Below are 25,076 nucleotides of genomic sequence, written 5' to 3' on the forward strand. Positions count from 1 at the left end.
CCACGGGGAGTGTCGAGTCACCCGGTCCAGACGACACACTCTGAATGCCACCCTGTCCAGGATGCTGCGACCTCACCCACTTTCCTTCTGTGCCTCCCTCGGCTCAGCCCCCACTCCCACTGACCCCTCATGGGAGGGGGCGGCTACATCGTGAAACACGAGGAACTGACCTGTGGAGACCTCCTGCTCTGCAGCTACACCAGTCAGATCAAGGCTGACCCCATAATCAAGGAAAGGTGAAAACATACTCTATAAATATAAATGTTCTGTAACTGCTACCTTAAAAATAAAACAAAATTCTCATTTGCGGGTTTGAAAGACCAGCTGATGTAAAGAGCTGGAAGCCACCCCACGTGCAGCGCTGCAGGGAAACGTGCCCGGTCCCGCAGACCGGGGAGGTCAGGGTCACGGGGACAGGACGCGAGGCCGCAGGCATGCACCCGCCCGTCACACACGGTGCTTTCCGAAGGGCATGATGCACCAGAGGGCAATGTCATCTGAATACAACAGCAGGGCCTGGGACATGGGCGCTGCCAACACTCGGGCCTCCTCTACCCTCGAGGCCCGTCCCCATTCCTGGAGAACCCACGGGGGCCCTTGCCACCATGAGCAGACATCACCGAGGAAGCCTGGAACAGGACACACTCGCTCCGTGCAGCATGAAACACCAGCAACAGGCAGGTGCCTGTTCCTCCCAGCCAAGCTTCGAAGCACGCGTCTCTGGTGTGAGGTCAGCGACCACACATCAGCAAGCAGTGACACGGAGCACGGCGGCAGCCGGGACCCAGGACTGCATGTGCCTCCTGCACCTGTGCTCAGGGACAGACCGGAGGAAGCCACCACCGGGCTAGTTTGCGCACCACCGCACGTGTGAGGACAGGAATGGGCCGGGCGACTTGACACACCTTCCAGAGAAAGGAAACTGGAGCCCCTACGTGACTAAACGCTCAAGCACGCGTGTCCCAAGCCCACCCACGCGTCTGTTCGCCGGCATAAAAGCCACATGGGCTGCTCAGCCATGGCGTAGAGAAAAGGAAACGGAGCTCACAGGAGGCTTGTAGGCCCCGCAGACAGTCTTCATCTGTGCTTCAGGGGACGGCTCTGCCCCCCGCCATCCACTCAGCAACGGAGGGCTGGAGAAGAACGGCTCGTGTGGGGCTGTGGGGGTCGGAGCGCGCTCCGTGGCCCCAGGGTGCTGGCGTAGAGATAAACAAGCAAATGCAACAGCCCACACGTCCACTGCCAACAAGGGTTCAAAGAGTGACACTGAGAAACAAGTCAGATTAAGCCACGGGGCAGGAACAACCGGGCATCCACACGCGAGGGCACGGCGCGGCCACACGGCACGCAGGGACCCAAGCTGAATGGGTCAGGGATGCATGCGAAGGCCTAACGCTGCGGGACTCCAGGAAGAAAACACACAGCAGCATCTTTGTGTCCTGACTTAGTTTAAAGGGTTTCTGGAGTCATAAAAAAAGCAAGAATTTTGAAAGAAAATAATTCGTAAATTAGACTTTAACAAATTTTTTAAAGGCTTTACTAGATACAGGTATGTGCAAAACGCGTATGTAACAAAGACTTGCACCCGGAATATTGCGAGAGCCCTTCCACGTCAGTGAGGAATGTACTAACTAATTTTTACACGGGCAAAACAGAGAACCCTTTGCAAAAAACACACACGGCCACGGTGCATAGCCTCACTCCTCCGCTAGGTGAGTGCGACGTGACAGCACAGCAATGCCGGAGGTGCCCCGGCAGCACCAGGACCAGAGAGCAGCCCTGACAAGTGTCGTGAGGACACAGGAGCAGGGCTCCCGCAGAAGAGGGCGGCACTCGGGTGTCCTGCTGTAAACGGCTCAGCAGTTTCCTAAAAGTCAGACATTAGCATACAAGTCAGCCGTCCACTCCTAAATATTCACCCAAGGTACCGGAAAGCATCCGATCCATCAAAACTGTATACAAATGCCTGTGGCAGCTTGATCTGTTAAGAAACAAAAACGGGAGGGGGCCCAAATGTCCCTCGATGGTGAAGAATGAACCGGGGAGAGCCGTCCACAGAACACCCCCAGCTGAGCACCCACTGGCGCCTCGGTGCGGCCGCCTCCCTGGGCACGAAGCACACAGACGTGGGAAGGGCACCCACCCGAGCAGCCGCCCAGTGCCAACCCGCAGACAGAGCGTACAGCGGAGCAGCCTAGGGACGGCGAGGGTTGGCTGGGGAGATGGAAAGGTCCCCAAGCGGCAGCGGGGGCCCCCGCGACAGTAACTGTGCTGAGGTCCCGTGGTCGTACACGTGTGAACACTCCCCACCCTGCGCCTGAATCACGCACACTCTACCACATGCCGGATCTGCAGTGAGGCCATCAGAAGGGACCCCTGGCCCACCAGGTCTGCTCACCTTCTGGATTTCAGGGTCATCTCTTTCCCTGCATCCCCTTTAACCAAATTACTTCCAGAACAGGGGTATCTGACCAAAGGGCCGGAAGCCACTGTGTGAACCTGGCCACTGCCCACACCTGACACCAAGGGTGGCCACGGTAACCACACAACGTTCAGAAGCCACAGACGCCTGGTCACACAGGGAGGAGGATGAGTAACGCCCTTCAAGTCAACGCTCCACAACAGACCGGCAGTGGGGGCTTTGCCAGAAGGACACCGCGTGACAGTCACCTGAGTGTCTCTCGTCAGGTCATACGTGTTTCCCCTTGAAATGGTGCAGCCCCTTTTTCAAATGAAATCCTACACAGAACCCCAACCCCACAGCAGGACAGCCGCCCGCGGGCCCACCCCCCACCCCGACAGCCCTCGCACGCGGACCCCACAGTCACCCAGCACACCGCTTGGCTTCTTTCTATTTCTCCGCCTCCGTTTCCTGGCCGGCTTGATCCAAGGGCTGTCAGGCTTTCCTTTCCTCTTGAGAAACTTCTTCTTGATACTGGATTCAGAACTCTGAGAGCCAAAGGGGCAGGAATAGAAAAAACAAAGCATGGGAGCTCCTGAAAGCAAAAGGTACTACAAGTTCTGTTTTCTTGCCAAATAAAATACCTGCTATATCTTGTTTCTTCAACTAGAAGATTAATTTCACTTTCAGACATTTTCCTGGTCCCATTCTTAAAAATACTCATGTTTTCCCCTAAATCATACTAAGTTGTCATTTTACAGGAAAGAAAAAAAGAAAAGAAAAAAGAAAAGACAAGCCAAGAACATTTAAGTGGAATTTATAAATCTTACTCGAATTTGGCACAAAAAAGAATGAGAAAGTTCTACTCAGGAGCTAAATAAACAAAGGAGCTCAGTGAGAGAATCCACTTTTAATCATATGCCTCCATTCACTCTGCTCGTGGGAAAAGGACACTCAATGCCTCAATCTGCTTCAGAATCTACGTCCACATTAATTATCTACATGGAGAACAAGGAAAGAAGTCATAATTAATTTACAGTATTTTGAGATTTTTAAGACCCTCTATCTCTAAAATCTCAGATGCAGAAAGGGCATCAGACAGACCCGAGTAAGGACGGGCCCCACTGCTAAATGGTCTAGAAGGAGGATCTCACAACCCACCCAACGCGGCCGCTGGGATACACAGAGAAGCTGAAGAGAAAGTGTTCCTGAGACAGGACATACTCCCAGTGTCTGGGGCGGCCGGCACACCCTGCGCTCCGCTTCCTCGGCCTCGCCCTGCCTCATTACTGCCACATCGCAGACCCAACTTCCGCAAGCGCTGCCCCCACGCCCACTGTCGCTTCAAGCCGCCATTCCAGAGCAAGGGCACCTTAGTGCCAAACCCAACTGTCCAAGTCCTCATCTCCTCTACCCACACAGCACACTGATGCCAGGGACCAGTGCCCCCCTCCCGGGAGCACTGTTCGGCCCGTGTGACCCTGCCCAGTCTCACATCGACCCCTCCTCCTCTGCTTAGAGCTCCCCTGGGGGTGCTTCCTGGGCCCCATCCCGAGGTCTGCGCTCCTCCCCATCTCCAAGGCCCTGCTCCCCCATTCCCACAGACCCAGTGCTCCTGCCCTTCTTACCCCCGTGCAACATCCCCCCACAAAAGGTCCTGCTGGCTCTACACTGGATACCTCAAATCCTTTCTCCCATGGGTCACAGGGCAGAACCATGGCCACTGTCCTTGCGGCCAATTCCCACCCACTCCGCCACCCCTCACACCCGAGCCCCGCCCTCCCACTCCCGGGGCCGAGCCGGCTCCTTCGGCTCTAAGCCCGGAGGTCTTTCTCGTGCTCCTTCCCGGGGTGCAGGACGAGATCTGCCGTCATGGCCCCGGAGACCAAGCACGCGCTCACGGTGCCGGCCGAGACGCAGAGCCTCCTCCCGTGCTCTGCCACTAGACACGAAACCAGAGTGCGGGGCTGGGTTACCAGATCAGACTCATCTCCATCCTCGTCCTCCTCCCCGGTGCCGGCTGACTCCTGCTCCTCTTCAGACTCGCCGTCCGTCTGGCCAGACACACAACAAGCCAAAAAGAAAACACAACTAATGAGACCCTTCGGCGGAGGGGACTTGAGAAAACCACACGTGGTACCGGAGACACGGGCAGTGAGCAGTGGAGACGCGTGCGTGCAGGTGGGGTGCGGGGACACGACTCGGGGCCGTGTCCGTGAAGTGGCGGGAGCCAGCTCCTCGGCCTGCCTGCTCCCCCCACCCCGGAGCCCGACCCCCGGCAGGCCGCTCCTCCGCCGTATCTCGGCGCCGACCCCAAAGGCAGTCCCTCGGCCTGTCTGCGACCATCGACCGCCCGCCGAGGGCTCGTGCACGTGAGCCGCTCGACGTGTAGCAGAATTCAATAAAGAAGTAATAAAACACACAGTAAAAAGATTTCCAGGGGCCAAAAAGTAATACAGAATGCAAAACCTACCGTCCAACCCACCCGGGAGCCCAGCTCAGCGCCCAGGCCCATCGCACTAGCGCTGTTCACACGCGCCCGGCCGGGGCTCGGCGTGCTCCGGGCCTGAACACGGAAGCGGGGCTCTGCGGGCCGGCGCAGCACAGACACCACTTGGCCAGTGAAACTTTCTTCTCATCGAAAATACATTTTGGAATTACCTCCATATCAAAGCAACGTAGATACCTCATTTGTTGTTGTCGTGGTCATGTTTATCTTTTCTGTCCACACAGGCAGTACCTGAATACATTTTCAATGCAAAAACACTAAACTACACGGGTATCCGTTTACTCCTTCATCACGCACCCCGAGGCAGGGATGTGGCCGCGCACAGCCTCAGCCTGGCTCTTTGAGGGGCTACAGCACAGGCTCCCTAATCGAGGCACACCCCTACCAGGTCCACACTGAGGCTGCATTTTACACAAAGATCCCCCAGGACAAACCAACAGACACGCTCCTCTTACAAGTGCGGAGTTCCAAGACTGCTGCCATCAGCAATGCCCAAAGGCGCCACCGGCCTCCAAAGGGGTTGCACAACCACTTTGGTTTTCGTTCCCCAAGTACACAAGAAACTGAGTAACTTCCGTAACTTCATAGACTTCCCTACTTCTTCCACTTTGTCCCCTGTGACCAAACCCTCGGCCCATACTGCTATTGGGTCCTTGCTTTAGTCATCAGTAGAAGCTACACACAGGTAAGACAGCAAGGCTTTGTCTATCACATATGTTGTATTTTCCCTATCAAGTGCAGCTTTGCTTCTGTTCTTTCCTATACAAAAATGTCGAGACTTAATCTGCACAAGTCAAACCTCTCCATCTTTCTCTTTGTGGGTTTTGGGTCTGTGTCTGGTACTAGAAGGTCTTCCATATTTGAGGAATTTTATTAGAAAAACAATGTCTAACATTTCCTTCCACAGTTCAGTATTTTATACTGACACTTTAAATCTTCCGTAATTTACTTTTAGAAATAACAGCTTCACTGAAATATAATTTACCTACTCTAAAATTCATGCTTTTAAAGTGTACAGTCCAGAGGCACCTCGGTGGCCCAGTCAGTTAAGTGTCCGACTCTTGACTGCAGCTCAGGTCAGGATCTCACGGTTGTGGGATTGAGCCCTGGGGTGGGCTTCACGCTTGGCACGGAGTCTGCTTGAGATTCTCTCTCTCCGCCCCCACCCCTCCCTCGCCTCACTCTCTTTTTCAAATAAAATCTTACCCAAAAAAAGCATACAGTTCAGTGTTCTAGTATATTCCAAGTAGTGCAGCCATCACCACTATCCAGTTCCAGAGTAGAATCTATATTCCTATGTGACATGATGCAAGAGCTCCCCTCTATTTTTCCTCCAAAAGATCAACTGTCCCAATAACATTCACTGAAAAGTTCATGATCCCTTGGCCACAAACTAAAAACCCATCCTTAAAACAAAAATTTTAATAAATAAAAATATAAACCCCATCCTTACAAGTGAACTATATGTTCATATACATAAAGGGTTCATTATGGGTTTCCTGTTCCACTCACTCAAATGCCTTCCCATTCCTGCACAAATCCCCATTTAATCCGTCTCCAGTAGCTCTCACCGCAGTTTTTTCTCCCTGTGCTTGCTGCACACAATTCCCACATCAGCCGTTGTACAGAGTAGTCCTGTGAGGGTCTTGAGGAGAACTATTCTGGACTTACAGGCCATGTGGGAGGATGAAACAATGATCTTCTCATTCAGATAAGTAACCGGCCTTCCCTCAGACAAACAGCAAGTCCTCCTTCAGACAAACAAGAGGTCTTCCCTCAGACAAACAAGGGTCTTCCCTCAGACAAACAGCACGTCTTCCCTCGGAGAGACAAGGGGTCTTTCCTCAGGCAAACGAGGACTCTTCCCTTAGGAAAACAGCAGGTCTTCCCACAACAAACATGTCTTCCCTCAAACAATGGCTTTTTTCTCAGACAAATAATAGGTCTTCACTGAACCTACGTCTCCTTTCCAACCTCTTTCAGGAAGAGTTTCAGTTTTTTCTTCTAGGGAACTGACATTTCCTATTAAGTTCATTGCTAAGTACCCTGGTGATACTAAAGACTTACAGCTAAATTTTACGTGTGATAAGTGATTTTGCGTTTAGAGTCCTTTTCTTTTAAAGATTTATATGGAAATAATCTGCTTCAAGACAATCCATGTGTGGATAAGCAAGACCGGCCAAACGTTGACAACTATTCCCTATTGTCTATATGTTTGCATAGCTTAACATTTTCTATTAGAAAAGTTAAAAAGTCAAAAAACAGCCCCAGACATTATTGCTATTACTGACACCGCTGCCGTTACGTTCTCTGCTGCTGTTGCTGCTACACGAGAGAAGGGCTGGTTTTGCGTCCGGATGACATGAAGTTCAGCTCACTAGCTGTAATAGTGCCTCAGCTGATTTTCTTGAATATTTTAAGACATGATTATATTCTTGGCAAGCTCTTCTCCCTTGTCCTCTTAAATATTAATGTTCCCTTCTGGGTCTCTCTCATCTTACAGCACCACAAGAGTCCTCCATAGTGCGGCACCCATGTTAGGGGAGAAAGGAGCAATTCCTCCCTCTTTTTATTATTGACATTAGGAATGTCTTAAAATGTTCACCACCAAGTAATCTTTTTTCCCTTTTTTTAAAGGATTCTGATCTCTTTAGCCAGGTTTATTTACAATAAGCTACCTTTAAATACCACTAGGTTAAAAAAAAAAAAAAATACCACTAGGTAGTTTGTATTTTTAAAAGCTTGAGCCATGTCCGGTGCCTATGTGGATCAGTCAGTTCAGCGCCTGCCTTCGGCTCAGGTCATGATCCAGGGTCCTCGGATCAGGTCATGGTCTCAGGGTCCTGAGGTTGAGTCCTGTGTCGGGTCCCTGCTCAGTGGGGAGCCTGCTTCTCCCTCTTCCTCTGGCCCCTCAGTTCGTGTTATCTCAATAATAAAATCTTAAAAAAAAAAAAAGACAGTATCCAAATGGCAGATAAACATGTAAAAAAAAGTACCCAACCTTCTTGGAAATCAGGGAAATATGAATGAGAACTATAAGGCCAACACCACTGCGCTCGCTGGCTGGGCGACACCAAGGATGTCAAGCCAGTGAGACTGGAGGACACTCAGGCTGCAGGTCTACTAGGGGAGAGCTGTATGGCCCTGCCTACCACTGGTCACGTGACATGGCAACCCCAATCGGGGTGTGCCCCTAGGGACACAGAGGAATGCTCAACAGCAATGTCATCTGTAAAGGGCCCAACTAGAAACAGCCCAAATGTCCATCTACAGTGGAACGGATACATAAATTTTAACAGCCATGTAAAGAAATACTGTACTATAGTACAGTAAAGTACTCTTGAACATTCTGGTCTCAGAAACCTTTCACTCTATTAAAAATGACTGAGAATACGGGCGCCTGCTTAGCTCAGTGGGTTAGGCCTCTGCCTTCGGGTGAGGTCACGGTCGCAGGGTCCTGGGATTGAGTCCCGCATCGGGCTCTCTATTCAGAGGGGAGCCTGCTTCTCCCCTCTCTCTGCCTGCCTCTCTGCCTACTTGTGACCTCTCCCTCTCTGTCAAATAAATAAATAAATAAATAAAGTCTTTAAAAAAAAAAAAATTACTGAGAGTGATAAAGCACTTTTGTTGATGTGGCTTATGTCTAGTAACACTACTACTGTACAGATCTAAACTGAGAAGTGTTTAAACCACAGTGTAACTTCAAGGAGTGAGAGGGACAACAGTAAATAATGTTAGCATCATGACCACAATAGTTTTGACTATCAGACCCATGAAGGGGTCCCCTCAGAACACTTCACGATCCACTTCATAATCCACTGTGCGTAACAATGAAAACGAACAATATAAACTTCACAAACGCAATACTGAGTAAAAACGAGTCACACTCCAAAAAAGGAAAACATACACTTATTCACATGAAGCACAGAAACCAAGAAAACAATTCTTCCGGGACTGGGAGGGCCCACAGGGGAGGCTGGGACAGGCGACCCAGGCCTGTGAGCATGGTGGCAGCGCACAGGGGCAGTCACTCTCCGCTCAGTGAATTGCTCCCTGTCACAGCTGAAATCATAAAGTCATCCCCCAAATCCAAAAAACATACAGCTGAACTTAATAAAATGCTAGTATTTGTCATTTGATCTGTTACTGTAGTAAGTCTTATCAACAGGCTTCCTGTAACAAACCAGCATCTTCCCCGGGGAAGCCCCACCTTCTTCCCGATCGCTGTTGCGCAGATACACAGTTGTGTCTGACCAAGACAGTCTCAGGGCTGAAAGTGAGCTTGGCCTCAGAAGGTGCTGGTGTGCGCCCCCATCCTCTCTGCTGTCTGAAGCGGCCCGCGCAGTAAGCCCGCCACTACTCACTACTGTCGCTGATTTATTCAGATTTGCTCCTGTTCTCTTACTCTGTTTCCCACTTGGCCACACTGCCCTTGTGATTCTACTTTTACTTGTTTCTTGATTCTTTCTGTTGGCTTAATATCCATTTAATTCTTCCCGTTACACCAATGTATAGAGTTATTCAGTATTACTCTGCGTCCAGATTTTCTCGGGAAGAGGAGAATCCAGAAACAGTCAACTCTGTACACACCATATGGTGTTCAATAAAAGTGACATTTTACATCATCGGGGAGAGAAACGTTCAGTCAATAAACGGTGCTCAGAGAATGTGGCTAAAAATTTGAGGGAAGCCATAGGACTCTGACCTCACATTTTGCCAAAAAGCTTTACTGAGATAGAATCCATATACCATAAAATAGACCCATTGTGAGTATATCTACCATGTATTTTATCCCAAAACAAATGTCCAAGTAGTTACGCATAAAGAATGAAACCAAGGAAGTAGAAGAAGACAGCTTATGTCAATTTATTCTAAGTCATCGGTGAAAAGCATCTGCTCATCATCTCTGGAACCCAGAAATCATAAAGAGTCTAGCATCCGTGGCTTCTGACACAAGACAAGACGCCCCCAAAACTCTGAGAGCTGGAAGGAAAGGCTGGGTCTGCAGAGCACAGCACTTTGACTCAAAATGTAAAAAGTTAATCCACAAAATTACACATTTCAAACAGGTCACTATTCCGAATGAACTCACCTGGAACGTGTCTGCCTACCGTTCGTCTCAGAAGACCTCAGTAGATACAAAAGCCCCTGTACATAAAGATGGTCTGAAGCGCTCTCAAGAACAGTAGGGCACACAGAGCAGTCACGCCCATTTCCAGACGACCGCCGGATTCTCAACTCCTCCTGCCCCTCCGTGTCTACTGTGTCCCCCTCCGAACTGAGAGCACAAACACGCGCCCAGAGCTCAGCATCAGCTCAGGAGCTATGTTCTGCTCAGGTCCGCAACCAGGGCCCCTGGAGCCGCTGCCCAGTGCTGAGCCCCGGGGGTGCGGGCAGACAGTGACTGGGAAAGAGCCAGCACACTGACCCCTCCCAGAGCACATCCTCGGGCACACCCGGTAGATGCGAGGGAGTGGTGGTGTGCACGCAGAGGACACGCCTGGCACGCCGAGAGACACCTGGTGTGCAGACTGCACACGGTCTCCTCACAGGTCTGGTCAGCAGCCCTGGGCGCTCACTCCCACCAGGAGGAAGAGACCTTCCCAGTGTCAGTGCCTCCCGTGCAGGAGGGTAGCACCCGGGGTGTGCCTAGGACGGAACAAGGTCAGTCACACCAAGACCAGTGACAAGTAGCTGCCGTGGGTGCACACTCCGCCCTCAGAGCGTTCCTGTGCGTCTTGAACCTGAACAAGCTCCAGATGTTCATTCCAAGAGCGCTGTACAGGAAGACGGACACTCCTCCGAAGAAAAGAAATCTAAAACTTCAAAAATCTAAAAATTTCAAAAACTGAAAATCTAAAAAAAAAAAAGAATCTAAAACTTCCAACAGGATGCAAACACCCAAGTCCGAAGGTCACAGGGAAATGACTGGGGTCGAGAAGGGCCAGGCTGCCCCTCACAGGACCGAAGGCCCACCATCTGCAGCCCCTCCCCGAGAGGGTGAGCCAGGCCTACCTTCTGGGTGCGGTCAGTTTCCGATACGCTCCCCCCCTTAGAGGTCCTGCTGTCTTCCACGGGAAATGCGGCAGCCTGCTCGGCCCCCTGGTCCTCATCCTCGTCAAGCTCCTCCGACTCGTCCTCCTCTGAGTCCAGCTCCAGGCTTTCCCCATTCACGTGAAGGGTGCTGGCTCCCGGGTCCTTGTCGCCCTGGAACACGGGCAGGAGCACAATGTCACCCAGAACCCCCCGTCAGGAGCAACCTGCCAGCTCCCACCAGGGCATGGCCTGCGAGGTACGACACAGCGACTCTGCTACTGGGGCAAGAGCCAGGAAGGAGTGAGGGATGAGGGGTCGGGGAGCACCAGGCAGGAGGCTGTGCCCCAGAACGAGGCGCCTCAGAGCCAGGGTTCCTTCCAAAGGGACCGAGGTCATCAAATTCTGACAACCTCACGTGGTGCTCTTGCGGTCAGAGAGGTCCTGACACAGACGCGGCTTCCCAAGCACACGAGCGGTCAGCGCAGGCGCACCTTACCTTGGAGCCCGCAGTGGAATGAGTTATACTCTTAAACATCTCAATCACCGTCCTCTGTTTTAATACTTTGGTCTTTTTCTTAGGAACCAGGCTATAGGTTCCCATTCTTCGTTTTTTCTTCCGAGACACTGCAGCTGCTAAAACAAAAGGCAAGCAAGCTAAAAAAAAAAAGTCAAAAGGGGACAAGAAAGGAAAAGAAATACCATTCAAATGTTTTTTAAAGGTAGGTGATAATTCACAACATCTGATTATGAAACTCATCAGCCAGCCACAACAGTGACAGGCTTGTCTAATTGTCCTAAGTTGCACAGAGAAAGCGGATAATCGCTTTACTCCCAATGAAAGCCCCAGCTGACGGGACGGCAGACAGGGCCACCCTGCTATAAGCAGAAGGGCGAGGAGGACCCACCGGCCATCGGAAGCAGGGCCCCAGAGCACCTCCCACACCCAGACCCTGCCTCAGGACAGCCCCGTCCCCAGGACCCATGTGGCTGCAAGGGCCAGGCCGAGGAGGAACAGTGGCCTCGCTGCCCGTCACTGGGGATGGGCCTCGTCTGTCTCCCTGACAGACCTCTCACCCACGGCGAGGAGCGAACCGCACAGTCTCTAGATGCATCCACCTTGAAAGGAAGTGTGGCCACACGACATCGGCCAGTCTGTCCTCTCCTGGACCCTTTCCCCAGCACCGTCCACCTCCCCCAACAGTCCACCAACTGAGGGAAAGAAGTCCTTGAAGCAAACCACGCAGCTGCGCGAGGCCAAGGAAGGCACAGGACAGGAAAGAGCGAACAGCTGGGGCTCCTGGGGACTCGGGGCTCTTGACCCTGTTCTAGATAAAGCAGCTCCAGGTTGACTGACTTCAGAGAAGGGGCTCTCTATAATACTTTCTTTTAAAAAAGTTCCAGGGTTTTGAAAAACCTGAAAACCACGTAACAGAGGCACTGGACTAAAGGGCTGGAGGACCTAGGCGCGGCTCCATTCCCACTCCACAAAGCGAAGAACAGAGCGCTACCGAGCTTGCGTGAGCGGGGACTCCACCACTGCGAGGGCCACACAGACAGCCCCAGAGCACGTGGCATCGAGGACACCAGGCGTGTCTCGGCCCCAGCCCCGGGGCCACAAAGGCCCTCCCAGGCAACCACCCACGCAGCCCTGCACTGTGTTCACTGGGGTGGGCACGCGGGACCCAGTTCTGTCCGTCTCATACTGGAGCGGGGCGAGTGGGGGACACACAGGGTGTGCGCAGGCTGCATGTACGCCCGGTACGGTCACAGGGAGGGGAGCGAGGCGCGCTCTGCAGCCCCACAGCGAGTCTGTGTGGCCTTCCTACTTGTGTGGCGGCAGGACGGAGGCTCACAGAACCTCTGGGGCCATCAGCACAGTAATTTAGAATAACAGTCGAGATGACCTGCAATCGTACACGAGAACGAGCTGGCTCCAACACTGCCCCAGCCCCAGGGGAAGACAGCAGGGCAGGGCCGGGGAAGGAGGGAGGTCTGAGGAAAGCGGACGGCGGTGGTCTAAAAGCGGGACACAGTCACCGAGGGCCATGTCCACACAAGGCCTGCCCATCCCAAGAAACCTGACAGGCGGGAGGAGCGCCACCCCCCAGGCAGGCTTTCTGTATTCCCCACAATGCTGACAGGCGCATGAGCGGTCCTGCCGTAAAGCAAGCCGGCTGTGATGACGCTTCCCTCTGTAGGAGACACCTGCAGGCATGGAAGTTGTGATTTTGGTACCCTTCCTGCGAGGGGACAACACCAGGAGGGCTGGACCTGGGTGAAGATGTCACAGAAAGGGCCTTTCTGCACTGGGAGGGTCATCTCGTCTCTGCAGGAACTGTGGGTGTCCCAGAGGCTCCAGAAGAAGGACCCTTGCTTGAGATACACCCACCCCAGCACCCTCCCTGTGGGACCACTCGAGCCCCACCTCCTGCAAAGGCCCCAACAAGACGCCAAGTGCTCACCCGTCCCAACTGACCCTGAACAGAAGCCAGCTCAGAAGAGCGAGAAGCACCCACGGGAAGCGGCTGGTAACAGAACCGAACCAGCCTTCTCCACGACCTTAACTCAAAGGCCTCCACAATACACTGTGTGCTTCCACAGCACTTATTTTATAAACTGTGGGAAGTTCTCAAATCTCGAGTTTTCTACCCAGTTAACAAGGGAATAAGACTTAATGAAAACAATATTCATTCTGAGTTTGACAACAAGCGTAGAAAGCAATGCGGGGCTTAGTCCCGTTTCTAGAACAGAGGTTGGGCGCGCTCGGCAGTCTCCGGGTGAGGACAGAGGGCCCATGACTCCGCCACCGCTCACCGACAGCCAACACACGGCCTGTCTCCCAAGGTGTAGGCCTGTAACGCGCCATCGGAGAGCCAAGACCGCAGCTGGGTCTCCTGTTACCTGTCTGTGACTTTGCGGTGGCCACGTAGCACTGGTTTTGAGGTAGTGACTGATGAAGGGGTGAGAAGGGGGGTAAAAGCTGCTGTCGTCCAAAATCAGAAAGAGTTTTGTTGGTCTCCTCTTTTGGCTCCTCATGGTCTCGAGCTTCTCGAACTTCTCTGGGATCCTTACTGGCTGCGTGCTTCAAAACAAAGACAATTAATAACTGTAATTACACACGAGCAGGTGGTCACGGAGACAACAGCCCCCGAAGGCAGCTCCTTTCCTCAAAACCTTGCCTTGCCCAAGAGAGGAGATTAGCAAGAGGAGACCGAGTAGAAAGCTTCCCGTCATCACGGGGCCACCCCCGGCCTTACACGCGTGCCCGGCCACGCCCCGGGTGACACAGGCACCACCTAGAAGCTAAATCCAGCGTTGACAACGCCAGGGACCGAATGCGGCAATGAACCTGAAACAGCACACGCCTGGCCCCTTACAGGAGAAACCTGTAAGTGCTGCCTTAAGTCAAAATATCAGCAACAAAGTGCTTCCATGGTCATTTCCACGGCTGCACGTGCAACACCTCCCCCACAACAGACTCCACTTTCAAGTTACCTCCTGCTCAGTTTCACCCCTCTCCTAGGTCTGTCTTCGGTCTCGGCCTTCTGAGACCCCAGCCGCCTGCAGTACGGCTGCTGACCCCCTCGTGCCCATTAGCAGCACCTTCACGCCCGACCAGCTAGACACAACTGACCATAACCCTCCGTCGGCATCTCTAAGATCACCTACATCCTCGTGAGAGCCGGACCTCATATCAAATTCCATGTTACCAAGTCTCATCACACACACAGCAGGCGCACTTAACAGCAAAGAACAGGCATCCCTCAGTCAGCGGCGCCGGACAAAGGGGGACTCCACGCGTGGAAGATGCAGGGGACCCTCGCCTGACGCCGGGCACAAATACTGACTCAGAACGGATCAAAGATCCAGAACCACAGAACTCTTGGAGGCAGGAGGAATGCTTCGTGCCATTGAGTTGGGCAATGATTTCTAGACAGGACACAAGAACAACAAAAACTGACGAATTAGACTTTATCAAAACTGAAAACTTCTGTTCATCAAAGGACACAATCAAGAGAATGAAAAGGCAACCTACGGATTGGAAGAAAATATTTGCCAGTCATTTGCATATCTGATAAGGGATTAATATCCAGAATATATAAAGAACTTCCCCAATCAACAACAGAACAAGCAACCTGATTAAAAACTGGGAAAAGCCTCTGAACACACACTTCTCCGAAGAAGACATGGGCTGCGCACACGAAAAGACGCTCAGCATCACTGGTCGTCAGGAAAAGGCGCATCAAAACCGTAACGAGGCATCACCTCACACACCGGGAGGGCGACTCCGAAAACAACAGAAGACAAGCCCAGGGAACTGCCGGTTGCGCCTCAGTTCAAAACAACAAACGTTGGAAAGGGTGTGCAGAAGCCAGAACCACGGTGTGCTGCGGGGGGGACCGTGAAATGGTGCCGCCGCTATGGAAGACACTTTGGTCGTTTCTCAAAAAGCTAAACACAAAACTCGTGGGATCCGGCAATCCCAGGTGCGGCATTTACCTCAAGAACGGCGGCGGGTCTCCGAGAGCTGCGTGCCCGACGGCTCACAGCAGCGTCGCCAGCCGAGGGACCGGAGCGGCCCGAGCGGCTACCGACAGGCCCACGGGTGAGCAGGACGCGGCCCGGCCACACCTCGGACCGTGACTCCCCCTTAAAGAGGGGATCCCGGCCCCGCGGCCACGTGGGCGGAGCTGGAGGACGCGGTGCCGAGTGCGGTCAGCCCGGCGCGGACGGACCGGTGGTGTGTCGTGAGCGGAGACACCCAGGAGGCCGGAGGAGTCGGACACAGACGTGTGGCGGGGGCGCCGGGCGCAGGGTTTACAGGGACAGAGTCCAGCCCGGGAAGACGGACGAGCTCTGGGGACGGACAGGAGGACGGCTGCACAAGGGTGAACGCGTCTGACAGCCCTGCCCTTCAAAGTGAGCCTACCTAGGAGGGTGGCCTGGATGCCAGCTCTTGGGGCGAGAGCTCAGGGGACCTACCCACACTCGGCTCAGCAACCCTATCTGGTTGCTGAGCTGTCGCCTGGCAGGGAACGTGGCCCAGCCCCGGAGCGCCCTTCCTTCTTCCCCCAACCCCCCGTCCTCCCCACCACCTTTACAATGAACTGCCTGGGCACACGGGGCACAGTTCACGTGTAAGTTGTCAACTCTGCAAACGTCTTCAGTCTCTCTCAAACACATCAGGTGGTCCCTAAAGCAGTCACTGCTGGAACCCAGGAGAGAGCTAGAGCCCCTTTCCGTCTCTGTGAGCCGCCCCACAGACTGGGGCCACAGAGACTCTTGGCGTCCGCAGCTCTTCTCATAAGCAAATGCAAAAGGTGATTTTACAGTAAACACAAATGAGGGGCAAAAATCAAACCTGAGGAGAAAACAGTATATGAGGCTAATTCTCACCTGGACACAAAATCTTTAAGGTATTATTCTGAAAATCTGAATTAAAAAAAAAAATCAAGAGCTGCTGAACGTGGGTGAAGATTCTAGACTCTGTCAGGGCTCTACTCTCTGATAATAGCAGAAAAGATGAAAGACACAGCTGCTTGCCGCGGAGGCAGGACGTCAGCACCCAGCGTCATGGAGGGGCACCCACTGCTGTGACGGAGCCGTGAGCCCCCAGCCAACCCCAGCCCCCGACACAGATGGAGGACCTGTGGCCCAAGCCGCAGAGAGAGGGGACCACACTGCTGCTCTGGCCAAGGTGCTGGAGGCCCAGGGGGTCTGGCCCTTGCTGGGCCTACCCACCCCCAGCGCTCCGTGCTCCCCACTCCAGCCAGGAGGCAGGCCCCGAGCCACCTGCCAGGCCCCTGTGAGCTCTCTTAGCCCAGCCTACGTCCCCTACCAGGTACATAATTCCAGCGGCAACGAACAAGGGCTCACACAATCTCAAAACGACCTCTCTAGGCAGGCGGAGGGCTCCGAGAACAAGGCCGCACCTTTTGTCCAGCACCTACAGAACACCAGCGGCAGCAATCATGCCTGGAGGCGGACAGGGAGGCCAGGGTCAGGGACACAAAGGGAAAAGGCTGGAGGGCCGCCATGCCGAGGCCCCAAGAAGTCTGTGCAGTTCAACTAGGGTCGAACCAGGGAGAACTAGACAGTCTGCAGCACAGGACACAGTAACAAACATTTCAATGCAAGAGGAAAAGGTTCCCTTCCAGAAGCTTCCACTTTTTCTGCCCGTGAGCGAGCTGCACCCTGTGCTCGTGCTTTCTGATAGGACCAACACCAGGTGAGAGCAGGCGCCACACTGCGAGGGGACATCAGCCCTGCAGCAAGAACACGCCTTCATTCTTAAACTCTTACAAACAAAATGGTTTTATTATCACAAGCCTGTAACACTCGTCACTGGAATGACTGATTTTAAAACACAACTTTCAGTAAAACAAGGTCTCCCAAGAAAACCAAACAAGATGGAACTGGGTCTGGGGCGCAGGAATTCCAAGGGCAGGAGAGGCCGGGTCTGGAGCCAGGGGGCTGCACATCAGAGGGGCCCTCAGGGACCCCACCGCCTTGATGTGTTGCTATGTCACTGTGCCCTTCGTCCTCCTGGGGGGCCCCAGGGGCAAATGAAGTGCCCAGGTGTGCAGTAGGCAGGGGTGGGCTTCAGGAAATCATTTCTGAAGTCTCAACACCCTCTTGTCCTCTGTCCCTACAGCGGACTCAAATGATACGTGTGTCAATCAACGGCACGTCGCTGCAACTCTAACAACTCGGTGCGGCACACAGTAACACCCAGAGACGCCTACCGGTCAGAGGAACTTCTTGAAGTTAAATTCCAAATTGCTTTGCTTTCCTTAGAGGATTACGACAGAGTGCCAATAAAAGATGCCCAAGAATAGGCGTGTATTAGAATAAAGTCCTGGAAACAAGAACAGAATAAAAGTATAATTTCAAAGAAATAGACGAACGATGTAAAGTTTCTGACTTGCATTTTAAAACTTGGTAATGGTGAGCCAAAACACGGCAGGCAAAAATAATGAATGTTACCCTAAACCTGCTATCTAATACAAAAACTAACTCAAAATAGACCATATATTTATAAAAATATAAACCTATACAAAAATAAAAAACTGCCTTAAAAATTACAGAAAAGTCTTGGGACCCAGGGCTAGGTGGAGAGTTTGTAGACATGATACCAAAAGCATGAGCCATGAAAGAAGAAACTCTGATGTGGGGTCAGGACGCGACGGCTGTCCTCCAGGAAAGACCCTACGGGGAGGGTGAGGACGAGCCACCGACAGAGAGAAGTCGGCCAGTGGGTCCATGGCGAAGGGCTCATACCCGGAACTCTGAAAGCTCACAAAGCAGCTGTGAAATGGGCAAGAGGTAAGAAAGACACTTCATGAAAAAGGACATACGATGGCAAGTAAGCACTGAAAAGATGTTCAGCATCACTGGCCATTAGGTGTGTTCAAATGAAAACCGCGCTGAGGCACCGCAGTTAAAATCAAAACGAGTGGATGCCAGCAGCGGTGTGAGAAAGCCGACCGCTCAGACCTTGCCTCTGGGATCGTAAGATGCTGCAGCCTGTTGGGAATCCGGATTGGCAGTTACTTACAAAAGCTAAATACCCAATTAACACATGACCCTGCAATTATGTTCCTGGATATCTAACCCAGGGAAATGAAAATTTCTGCCTAAAGAAAAACCTGCAAGTAAATGTCCAGAGCAACTTTAATGTAACAGCCCCAGACTGGAAAAGCCCCGAGCACCCCTCAACCTGGGAGCAGTTCAGTTCTGGGACACAGACCCCCCAGGAAACCCCTCAGCAGGAAAAGGAAAGGACCCACTGACACAGTGTGGTCGGTCCCACGGGAACGGGGTCGCTCTCACAGGCCCCACCTTCCTACAGAACACGGGACAGGGTGCGGCTGTGGAGATGGGGAAACGGATGGCGGGCGCGGTGGGTGGGGACGAAGGCGGCCAGGGAGCTGTTCCCTGCTGCTGTTCGCAGAAATCTGCACAGGGCTCTCCCTGTGCAAAATGCAGCCCGGGGGAGACCAGGTGAAGAGACCAGGCGAGGGCTACATGGGGTTGCTCTGTACTATCCTGCAGCTTCCTGTGAATTCCACATTATTAAAAAGGTTTTCTAAAGCTGTGGAGCGTGCACAGGAGCACTGCAAAAGATGGAAACCACGGCAGGGCCAGACGGACTAAGAGGGACAAGACCCACAGGGAGAGACGCGGGCGCCCAGGGCCGCTGCGGGCACCCAGCAGCAGGCGGGTCAGCAGCCACGGGGAGCGCAGCGGATGGACAGCCAGACGGTGAGCACCCCGGAGAGAAGCAGCGACACAGGCCGCAGAGCAGCAGCGAGCGTCTTGCGCAGGGCAAGACGGGATGCTCTAGGAGAGAGATCGGGACCGAAACGCCGGAAGCGGAGTCTTCCACATACAGAACGACAGCAAGGGCGTAAGTGCCGAAGAAGAAGCCCGAGCTGGAACACACAGCCCAGGTCCCCGTCAAGAGCGCCACAGAAAGGCCGCACGAAGCACTTCCCTCAAACCGAGGAACGACCCGCGTCTCAGACAGACGGGGCCCGTGGGCACAGGCCCGCTGGCGCAGCCCCACAAGGCTGCACGGACACCGCGCCGTGACCTCCTAACGCCGCACGGTGAGACGAGCTTTAGGACACGCACCAGCAGCGCAGGTACGAGCAATCCCCAGGGAACTCCTCTGAAGACCTAGAAGTCACCCCCGGCCAGACTGACAGAGAACTGGAAGGGCAAACGTGCCTGTGGACAGTGTGACCAAACGCGCCAGGCCCCGGGGCACAGAACACGCGCTGATGGCAGGAGCCGCCTCCCCCAGCAGGATACTGGCTTCTCGATACCCGTTCCCTCCGCCCATGGGCCTGGCATGAAACCAGAGGCTTGGGCGTGTTCTCAGTGTGTCCCTCGTCCCTTCCTTCCGTCACACCAAGAACCTAACCCATGTCGCAGCTACTTATTTCCTGAGAGTCCGAGCTCTTCTCCCCGAGCGGCAGAAAGCGCCCAGGCCCGAAGCAGGGGTGGAGAGGTGTCTGCGCACACGCCAGGCCCCCAGAAGCAGCGCGACGCCGGGAGGGTGGACCGCGTGTCGCTCGCGCCGCAACGGTCAGCAGCCTCTCCTCCTCGTCCCAGGCCCAAAGACAACCACCTGCTGGTAAGCACCGCCCTTCACGCGCGGAGTCCATCTGCGGTCGCCGCGATCAGAGAGCACGCGAGCACGGAAACGAGAGCAGCCCCGTCCCGGCAGGGGTCGCATTACCGGGCCCAGGACGGATTTCGGCATCGTCTTCCGCGCCCTGTGGACCTTGACGTCGGCCGCAGCGGCTGCGGGCTTCTTGTCCTCGGTCTCTTTACTTGCTTCTCCGAGCTTGGCCGGCGCTGTGGCTGGCGCCTGAGAAAAAGCACTGGGAGTCCTCCCTTTGCCAGAACCTCCGGGAAGGGTTTTCGCAGCATGGCCAGGAAGCGAGGAAGCCAAAGTGCTGGTAATCCGCACGGGCTGCTCCTGCAGGGGCGGCTTATTCAAGAAGTACCCATTGCTCCCGATGACAGAAGTCTGTGTGAAGTCGTCTGTGTTGATGTGGTTTTGCTTCCCGGCTTCACTGTCTCTTTCTGAAACCCCGTTTTCGGCTATTCGAGCTAGTTTGTTGGTACCTTCCTGGGGGCTGGCCACCGCGTTCTCCTGAGGGTGCTGCGCTGCGGTCACGTGACTGCCAGCCTCGCTCTTTCCACAGGACCCGTTGGCTTCGCTGTCCGCAGCCACAGGGGCCTCGCTTCCTTGTTTCTCTGCTGAGCCTCCATCGGCGGCCATCGAGAGCTCTGTGAACAGAGGAGACGGGGTCACCGCCCTGTCAGGACTCAGCCCACCCGACAGTTACCATTTCCTGGAGGGGTGTACGTGAAACCGTCCCAGGAAAAACCATCTTATTTCATGCACAAAGTAGACTTCAGTTCAAACAGATTAAATATAAAATGATGACTTAGGGGCATCTGGGTGGCTCGGTCGAAAAGCCGGCAACTCTTAATCTTAGGGTTGTGAGTTCAAGCCCCATGCTGGATGTAGAACTTACCTAAAAATAAACATTTAAAAAAAATAAATAATAATATTAAAATGATGTCTTAGACACTAATTTTGACAAGTAATTGGTTAACGTTTGGAGAAGGCCAAACCCTGAACAGGGGCATCGGCCCTCAGCTCAGACAGGCCAGCTACCTGTCTACCCCGTGTGCGAGGTGCAGCCAGGCCCTGTAGTCCTGCCTTGGGGGACACAGTTTAAAACCAGAAGCACAGGATAGACTCCCCATTTGTTGGGTAAATTCATTTTTTAAAAGACAGCAAGACCTCAAACCCATTACACAGATTTGCCTATCTACCGGGAACAAACACATGACTGTAAAATAAAACTGAGCATGATTTAGACAGAAAGCAAGGCCTCAGAAGCAGCTTCACAAGAAAAAACTTTTATGCTCCATAAAAGCTTGGTCTCCCAGGACAACTCAACAGACTTTGTCCAGGACCAGTGATAAGCAAGGGCATTTTGCGTCAGAAGATGGACGCATATATCCAACCTCACCGACAAAGGCAAAAGCAGAAAACTCATGATCACACACCCCTGGATGCAGAAAGAGCTTCAGGCGCCTTCAAGACTCCACGCTTCACTCTATGAAACCCACAGGAGACCCCACGTTATGGTATTAGCCGTCCGCTCCTCTGCCACAGAGCGTGAGGTCTGCAAGACTTTCGTCTGTCCGCTCTGCGCCCCGAGACAGAAACAGGGCCTGGGACACAATATGAGTACAGCAGATACTTCCTAATACTTTCTAATGCAGCAGACACTTTCTAATACTTTCTAAATGAACACACAGTTATTAATTAAGGATTGTTTTTCTTTTAAAAGCCCTAAGCAAGACAGAATAGGCAGGACCTTACTTGGACAGAGTAAACAAAAGCCTTACACCAAGATCTGCAGAAAGCATATACTTAATTCAGAAATGAGTGAATTTCAGGGCACCTGGGTAGCTCAGTGGGTTAAGTGTCCAACTCTTGGTTTTGGCTCAGGTCAGGATGTCAGGGTCACGAGATCAGCCCAGAGTCTGGCTCTGTGCTCAGCACGGAGTCTGCTTAAGTTTCTCTCTCTCTCCTCAGCCCCTCCCCCTACTCACACGCACACGCACGCTAGCTCGCTCTCCCTCTCTCTCAAATAATCTACGAATAAAATCTTGAAAAGAAAGAAAGAAGTGAACTCCATGTGAGACCAGGAACACCACAAGGATCTTACACAAAAACAGATGTACCGTCAGGCACAAGCGGGAACGCAGAAATGAGAAGCACTGGAGACAAAGGAAGAACTCCAGCCTCTGTACCCAACACCATTATGTACTTTAAAAATGCAGTCCATTAGCAATTAACACATAAGAGTGCAGTGAGACTGCTGACTTCAAACTCAAGCTACAAAACTCAAGGGCATCTTCCTGCACCGGTATTAACTAGAAAATAAGAGAAGAGAAAAACACTATTTGCAAAAGCAGGAAAAACTATAAAGAATACAACATGTTAGACCAGACTACTCAAGGCCTCTGTGAAGAAAAAGATTTTAAATGAAAACACGGCCCTAAATGGGGTGACAAATCCGAAGCGTCAAACTGCCTCTCACTGGGTCCGCAAGTTCAGTGGCGGCCGGTCTCAACTCCGCCGGAATATGACGAGCTCCACCCCTTTGTTCTAAAGCATAAAGCGAAAAACAGATTCTCCCAAACGGCAAAGTGAATCATGGAAAAGAATAGTAAAGGCACAGGGAAACAGTCTCCCTGCATCAGAGGAGGATGCCACAGGCCTCTCCGCAGCACCACCACAAGGCGGGCTGGGGTACCCACTGGGCACGGCAGGGTCTAGGACAGCAGCCCAAGGGGGCAGGGCACGGACTGCCGGCTAGAAGGCAGATTTCCACAGCCGTGCCTGGTCCTGCTGGTTCTGAACCTCTGAAGCTGGGTTCCACACATCTGGGCCTCACCAAGACCCCTGGAGGCTCATCCACACATCTGGGCCGCTCCCGACTCGTGCCCTCTGTAATAGACCAGCGACAGCGCGTCTGTGGTTCCCTGAGTTCCATGAACTCAAGGAGGGGGCTGTGGGAACCTCCAGTTCACAGCCAGGCCCTCGTGTAGCAAGTCACATGTGCCCAGGGACTCTGACTTGGGACTGGGGCCTGGTGGGACCGAGCCCCTAGCCTGTGGGATCAAAGCGGAGCCAGCTTGCAGGCTGCCCAGCAGGCACCATGGAGAGCGGGAGACCCACCCGGCCCGCGCAGGGTCAGCTTGCTGTGAGAGGCGGGCTAGAGAAGGGAACAGCACTCTTCATCTCAGAGGCCTCAACTGTGGCCATCGGCCATTGCTACTAATATCCATTCTTCTGAAGGCTCTGGCCAGAGCCATCAAACAAGCAAGAAAACGTGACAAAGGGCATTCAGGTCAGAAAGAAGCAGCAAAATTTACTTGTCACTGACGTGACCCACTGTAGAAAATCCAAAGTAATCTACAAACTGCAGGAACCAATGACTGAGTTTTGAAAGACTGATTATAGAAATGAATCCATAGGGAACCTGGGTGGCTCGATCGATTATGCGTCTTTCAGGTCAGGTCAGGATCCCAGGGTCCTGGGATTAAGCCCCGCATTGGTCTCCCTGCTCAGCAGGGAGTCTCCTTCTCCCTCTGCCCCCCCACTCTCTCTCTTTCTCTGTGTAAAATTAAAAAAATATATTTAATTAAAAAAAAGAAATGAATCTATAAAACTAACTCAAAATGGAGAGCAAAAGGTAAATGCAAAATGTAAAACTATGTAACTTGGAGAGGAAAAATAAAAGAAATGAAGAAATCTTTAGGATCTAGGGCTAGGCGAGGCACATGGTTCTTGACAGCAAAGCACAACCCCAAAAAGGAAAGTGACAAATCAGACTTCGTCAAGATTAAAAATTTCTCAGAAGTGAAACAGCAAATCTGGCCAGCACGGCGATGCCACCTGATGCCCGCCGAAGGGGGTGGTTAAACCCTCGGACGAGGACAGGAGGTCCGCCGTACACAGTTGCTGTGATGCCGAGTGGTGCAGGGGCTTCGCAGCACAGTTCAGCAGTTTAAGTCTAATCATACAGGGTGCCTGGGAGGGCCCAGTCCGCGAAGTGTCTGCTTTCAGCTCGGGTCATGATCTTGGGGTCCTAGGATCGAGCCCCACGTCAGGCTCCATGCTCAGGGGGTGCCTGCTGCTCCTTCTGCCAGCTGCTTCCCCTGCCTGTGCTCACGTGTGCGCTCTCGCAGATAAATAAATCTTAAAAATATTTAGAAACTTCTGTGCTTCAAAGGACACTGTCAAACAACTGAAAAGCCAAGCCATGGACTGGGAGAAAACGCTTGCAAGTTACACATCTGATGAGGAACATGTGTCTGACGATTCAACAATAAAAATCAATAACCAATTTGAAAAGCAGGCAAATGATCTAAACTACACATTTCCAAAAATACACAAAGGGCTAATAATAATAAGCACATGAAGAAATGCTCAACTAATCATGTGGAAAACGCACATCCGAACTACAACGGGACAGCACTTCGCATCCCCTGGCACAGCCACTGTGGAAGGGACAGGCATCACAAGTGCTGGCAGGCCGTGGAGGGCAGGACTCCCGCGCTGCCGGTGCGAGGATAAAAGGTGTGGTCCCAGGGTTCCTCAGAAGGCAGGGTCAAGGCCGTGGCTCGGGGCAGTGTGTCAGAGCGGAAAGTTGATTTATCCGCAGCTTCCATGAGAAAAGGTGCAGGGGCGGGGGGAGCTGGGGAGATGGGGAGGGAGAAAAGCAGGAGACCACAGATGTCCTTGGACGAGAACACCTCCAGCAGCGGGGGGTAGCACAGCACCAGGCAGAAACCCCGAGGCAGGTCCTCTCTCTCTTTTTAAAGATTTATTAATTCATTCATTTATTTATGTGGCAGAGAAAGACACAGCGAGAGACGGAACACAAGCAGGGGGAGTGGCAGAGGGAGAAGCAGGATGCCCACCGAGTAGGGAGCCCAATGCGGGACTCGATCCCAGGACCCAGGGATCATGACCTGAGCTGAAGACAGAGGCTTAAGCCCCTAAGCGCCCCAGGTGTCCCTGGA

General features: G+C 52.9%; 1 protein-coding gene across 4 annotated transcripts in view; it reads right to left on the minus strand.

Moving 5' to 3' along the window:
- Positions 1 to 25,076, minus strand: part of EHMT1 (euchromatic histone lysine methyltransferase 1) — a 70,480-nt gene that overhangs the window by 43,484 nt on the left and 1,920 nt on the right. The window contains exons 2-7 of one of the 4 annotated variants that reach the window (XM_059410157.1): positions 20,194 to 20,750; positions 13,848 to 14,028; positions 11,443 to 11,579; positions 10,926 to 11,117; positions 4,378 to 4,455; positions 2,829 to 2,949 (exon numbers count right to left, since the gene is read on the minus strand). In XM_059410157.1, coding sequence (XP_059266140.1) covers positions 2,829 to 2,949; positions 4,378 to 4,455; positions 10,926 to 11,117; positions 11,443 to 11,579; positions 13,848 to 14,028; positions 20,194 to 20,750 — 1,266 coding nt within the window. The other 3 variants (XM_059410156.1, XM_059410155.1, XM_059410158.1) reach the window with 3 other exon arrangements.

This window comes from Mustela nigripes, chromosome 9, assembly GCF_022355385.1.
Source record: "Mustela nigripes isolate SB6536 chromosome 9, MUSNIG.SB6536, whole genome shotgun sequence".
Taxonomy (NCBI): domain Eukaryota; kingdom Metazoa; phylum Chordata; class Mammalia; order Carnivora; family Mustelidae; genus Mustela; species Mustela nigripes.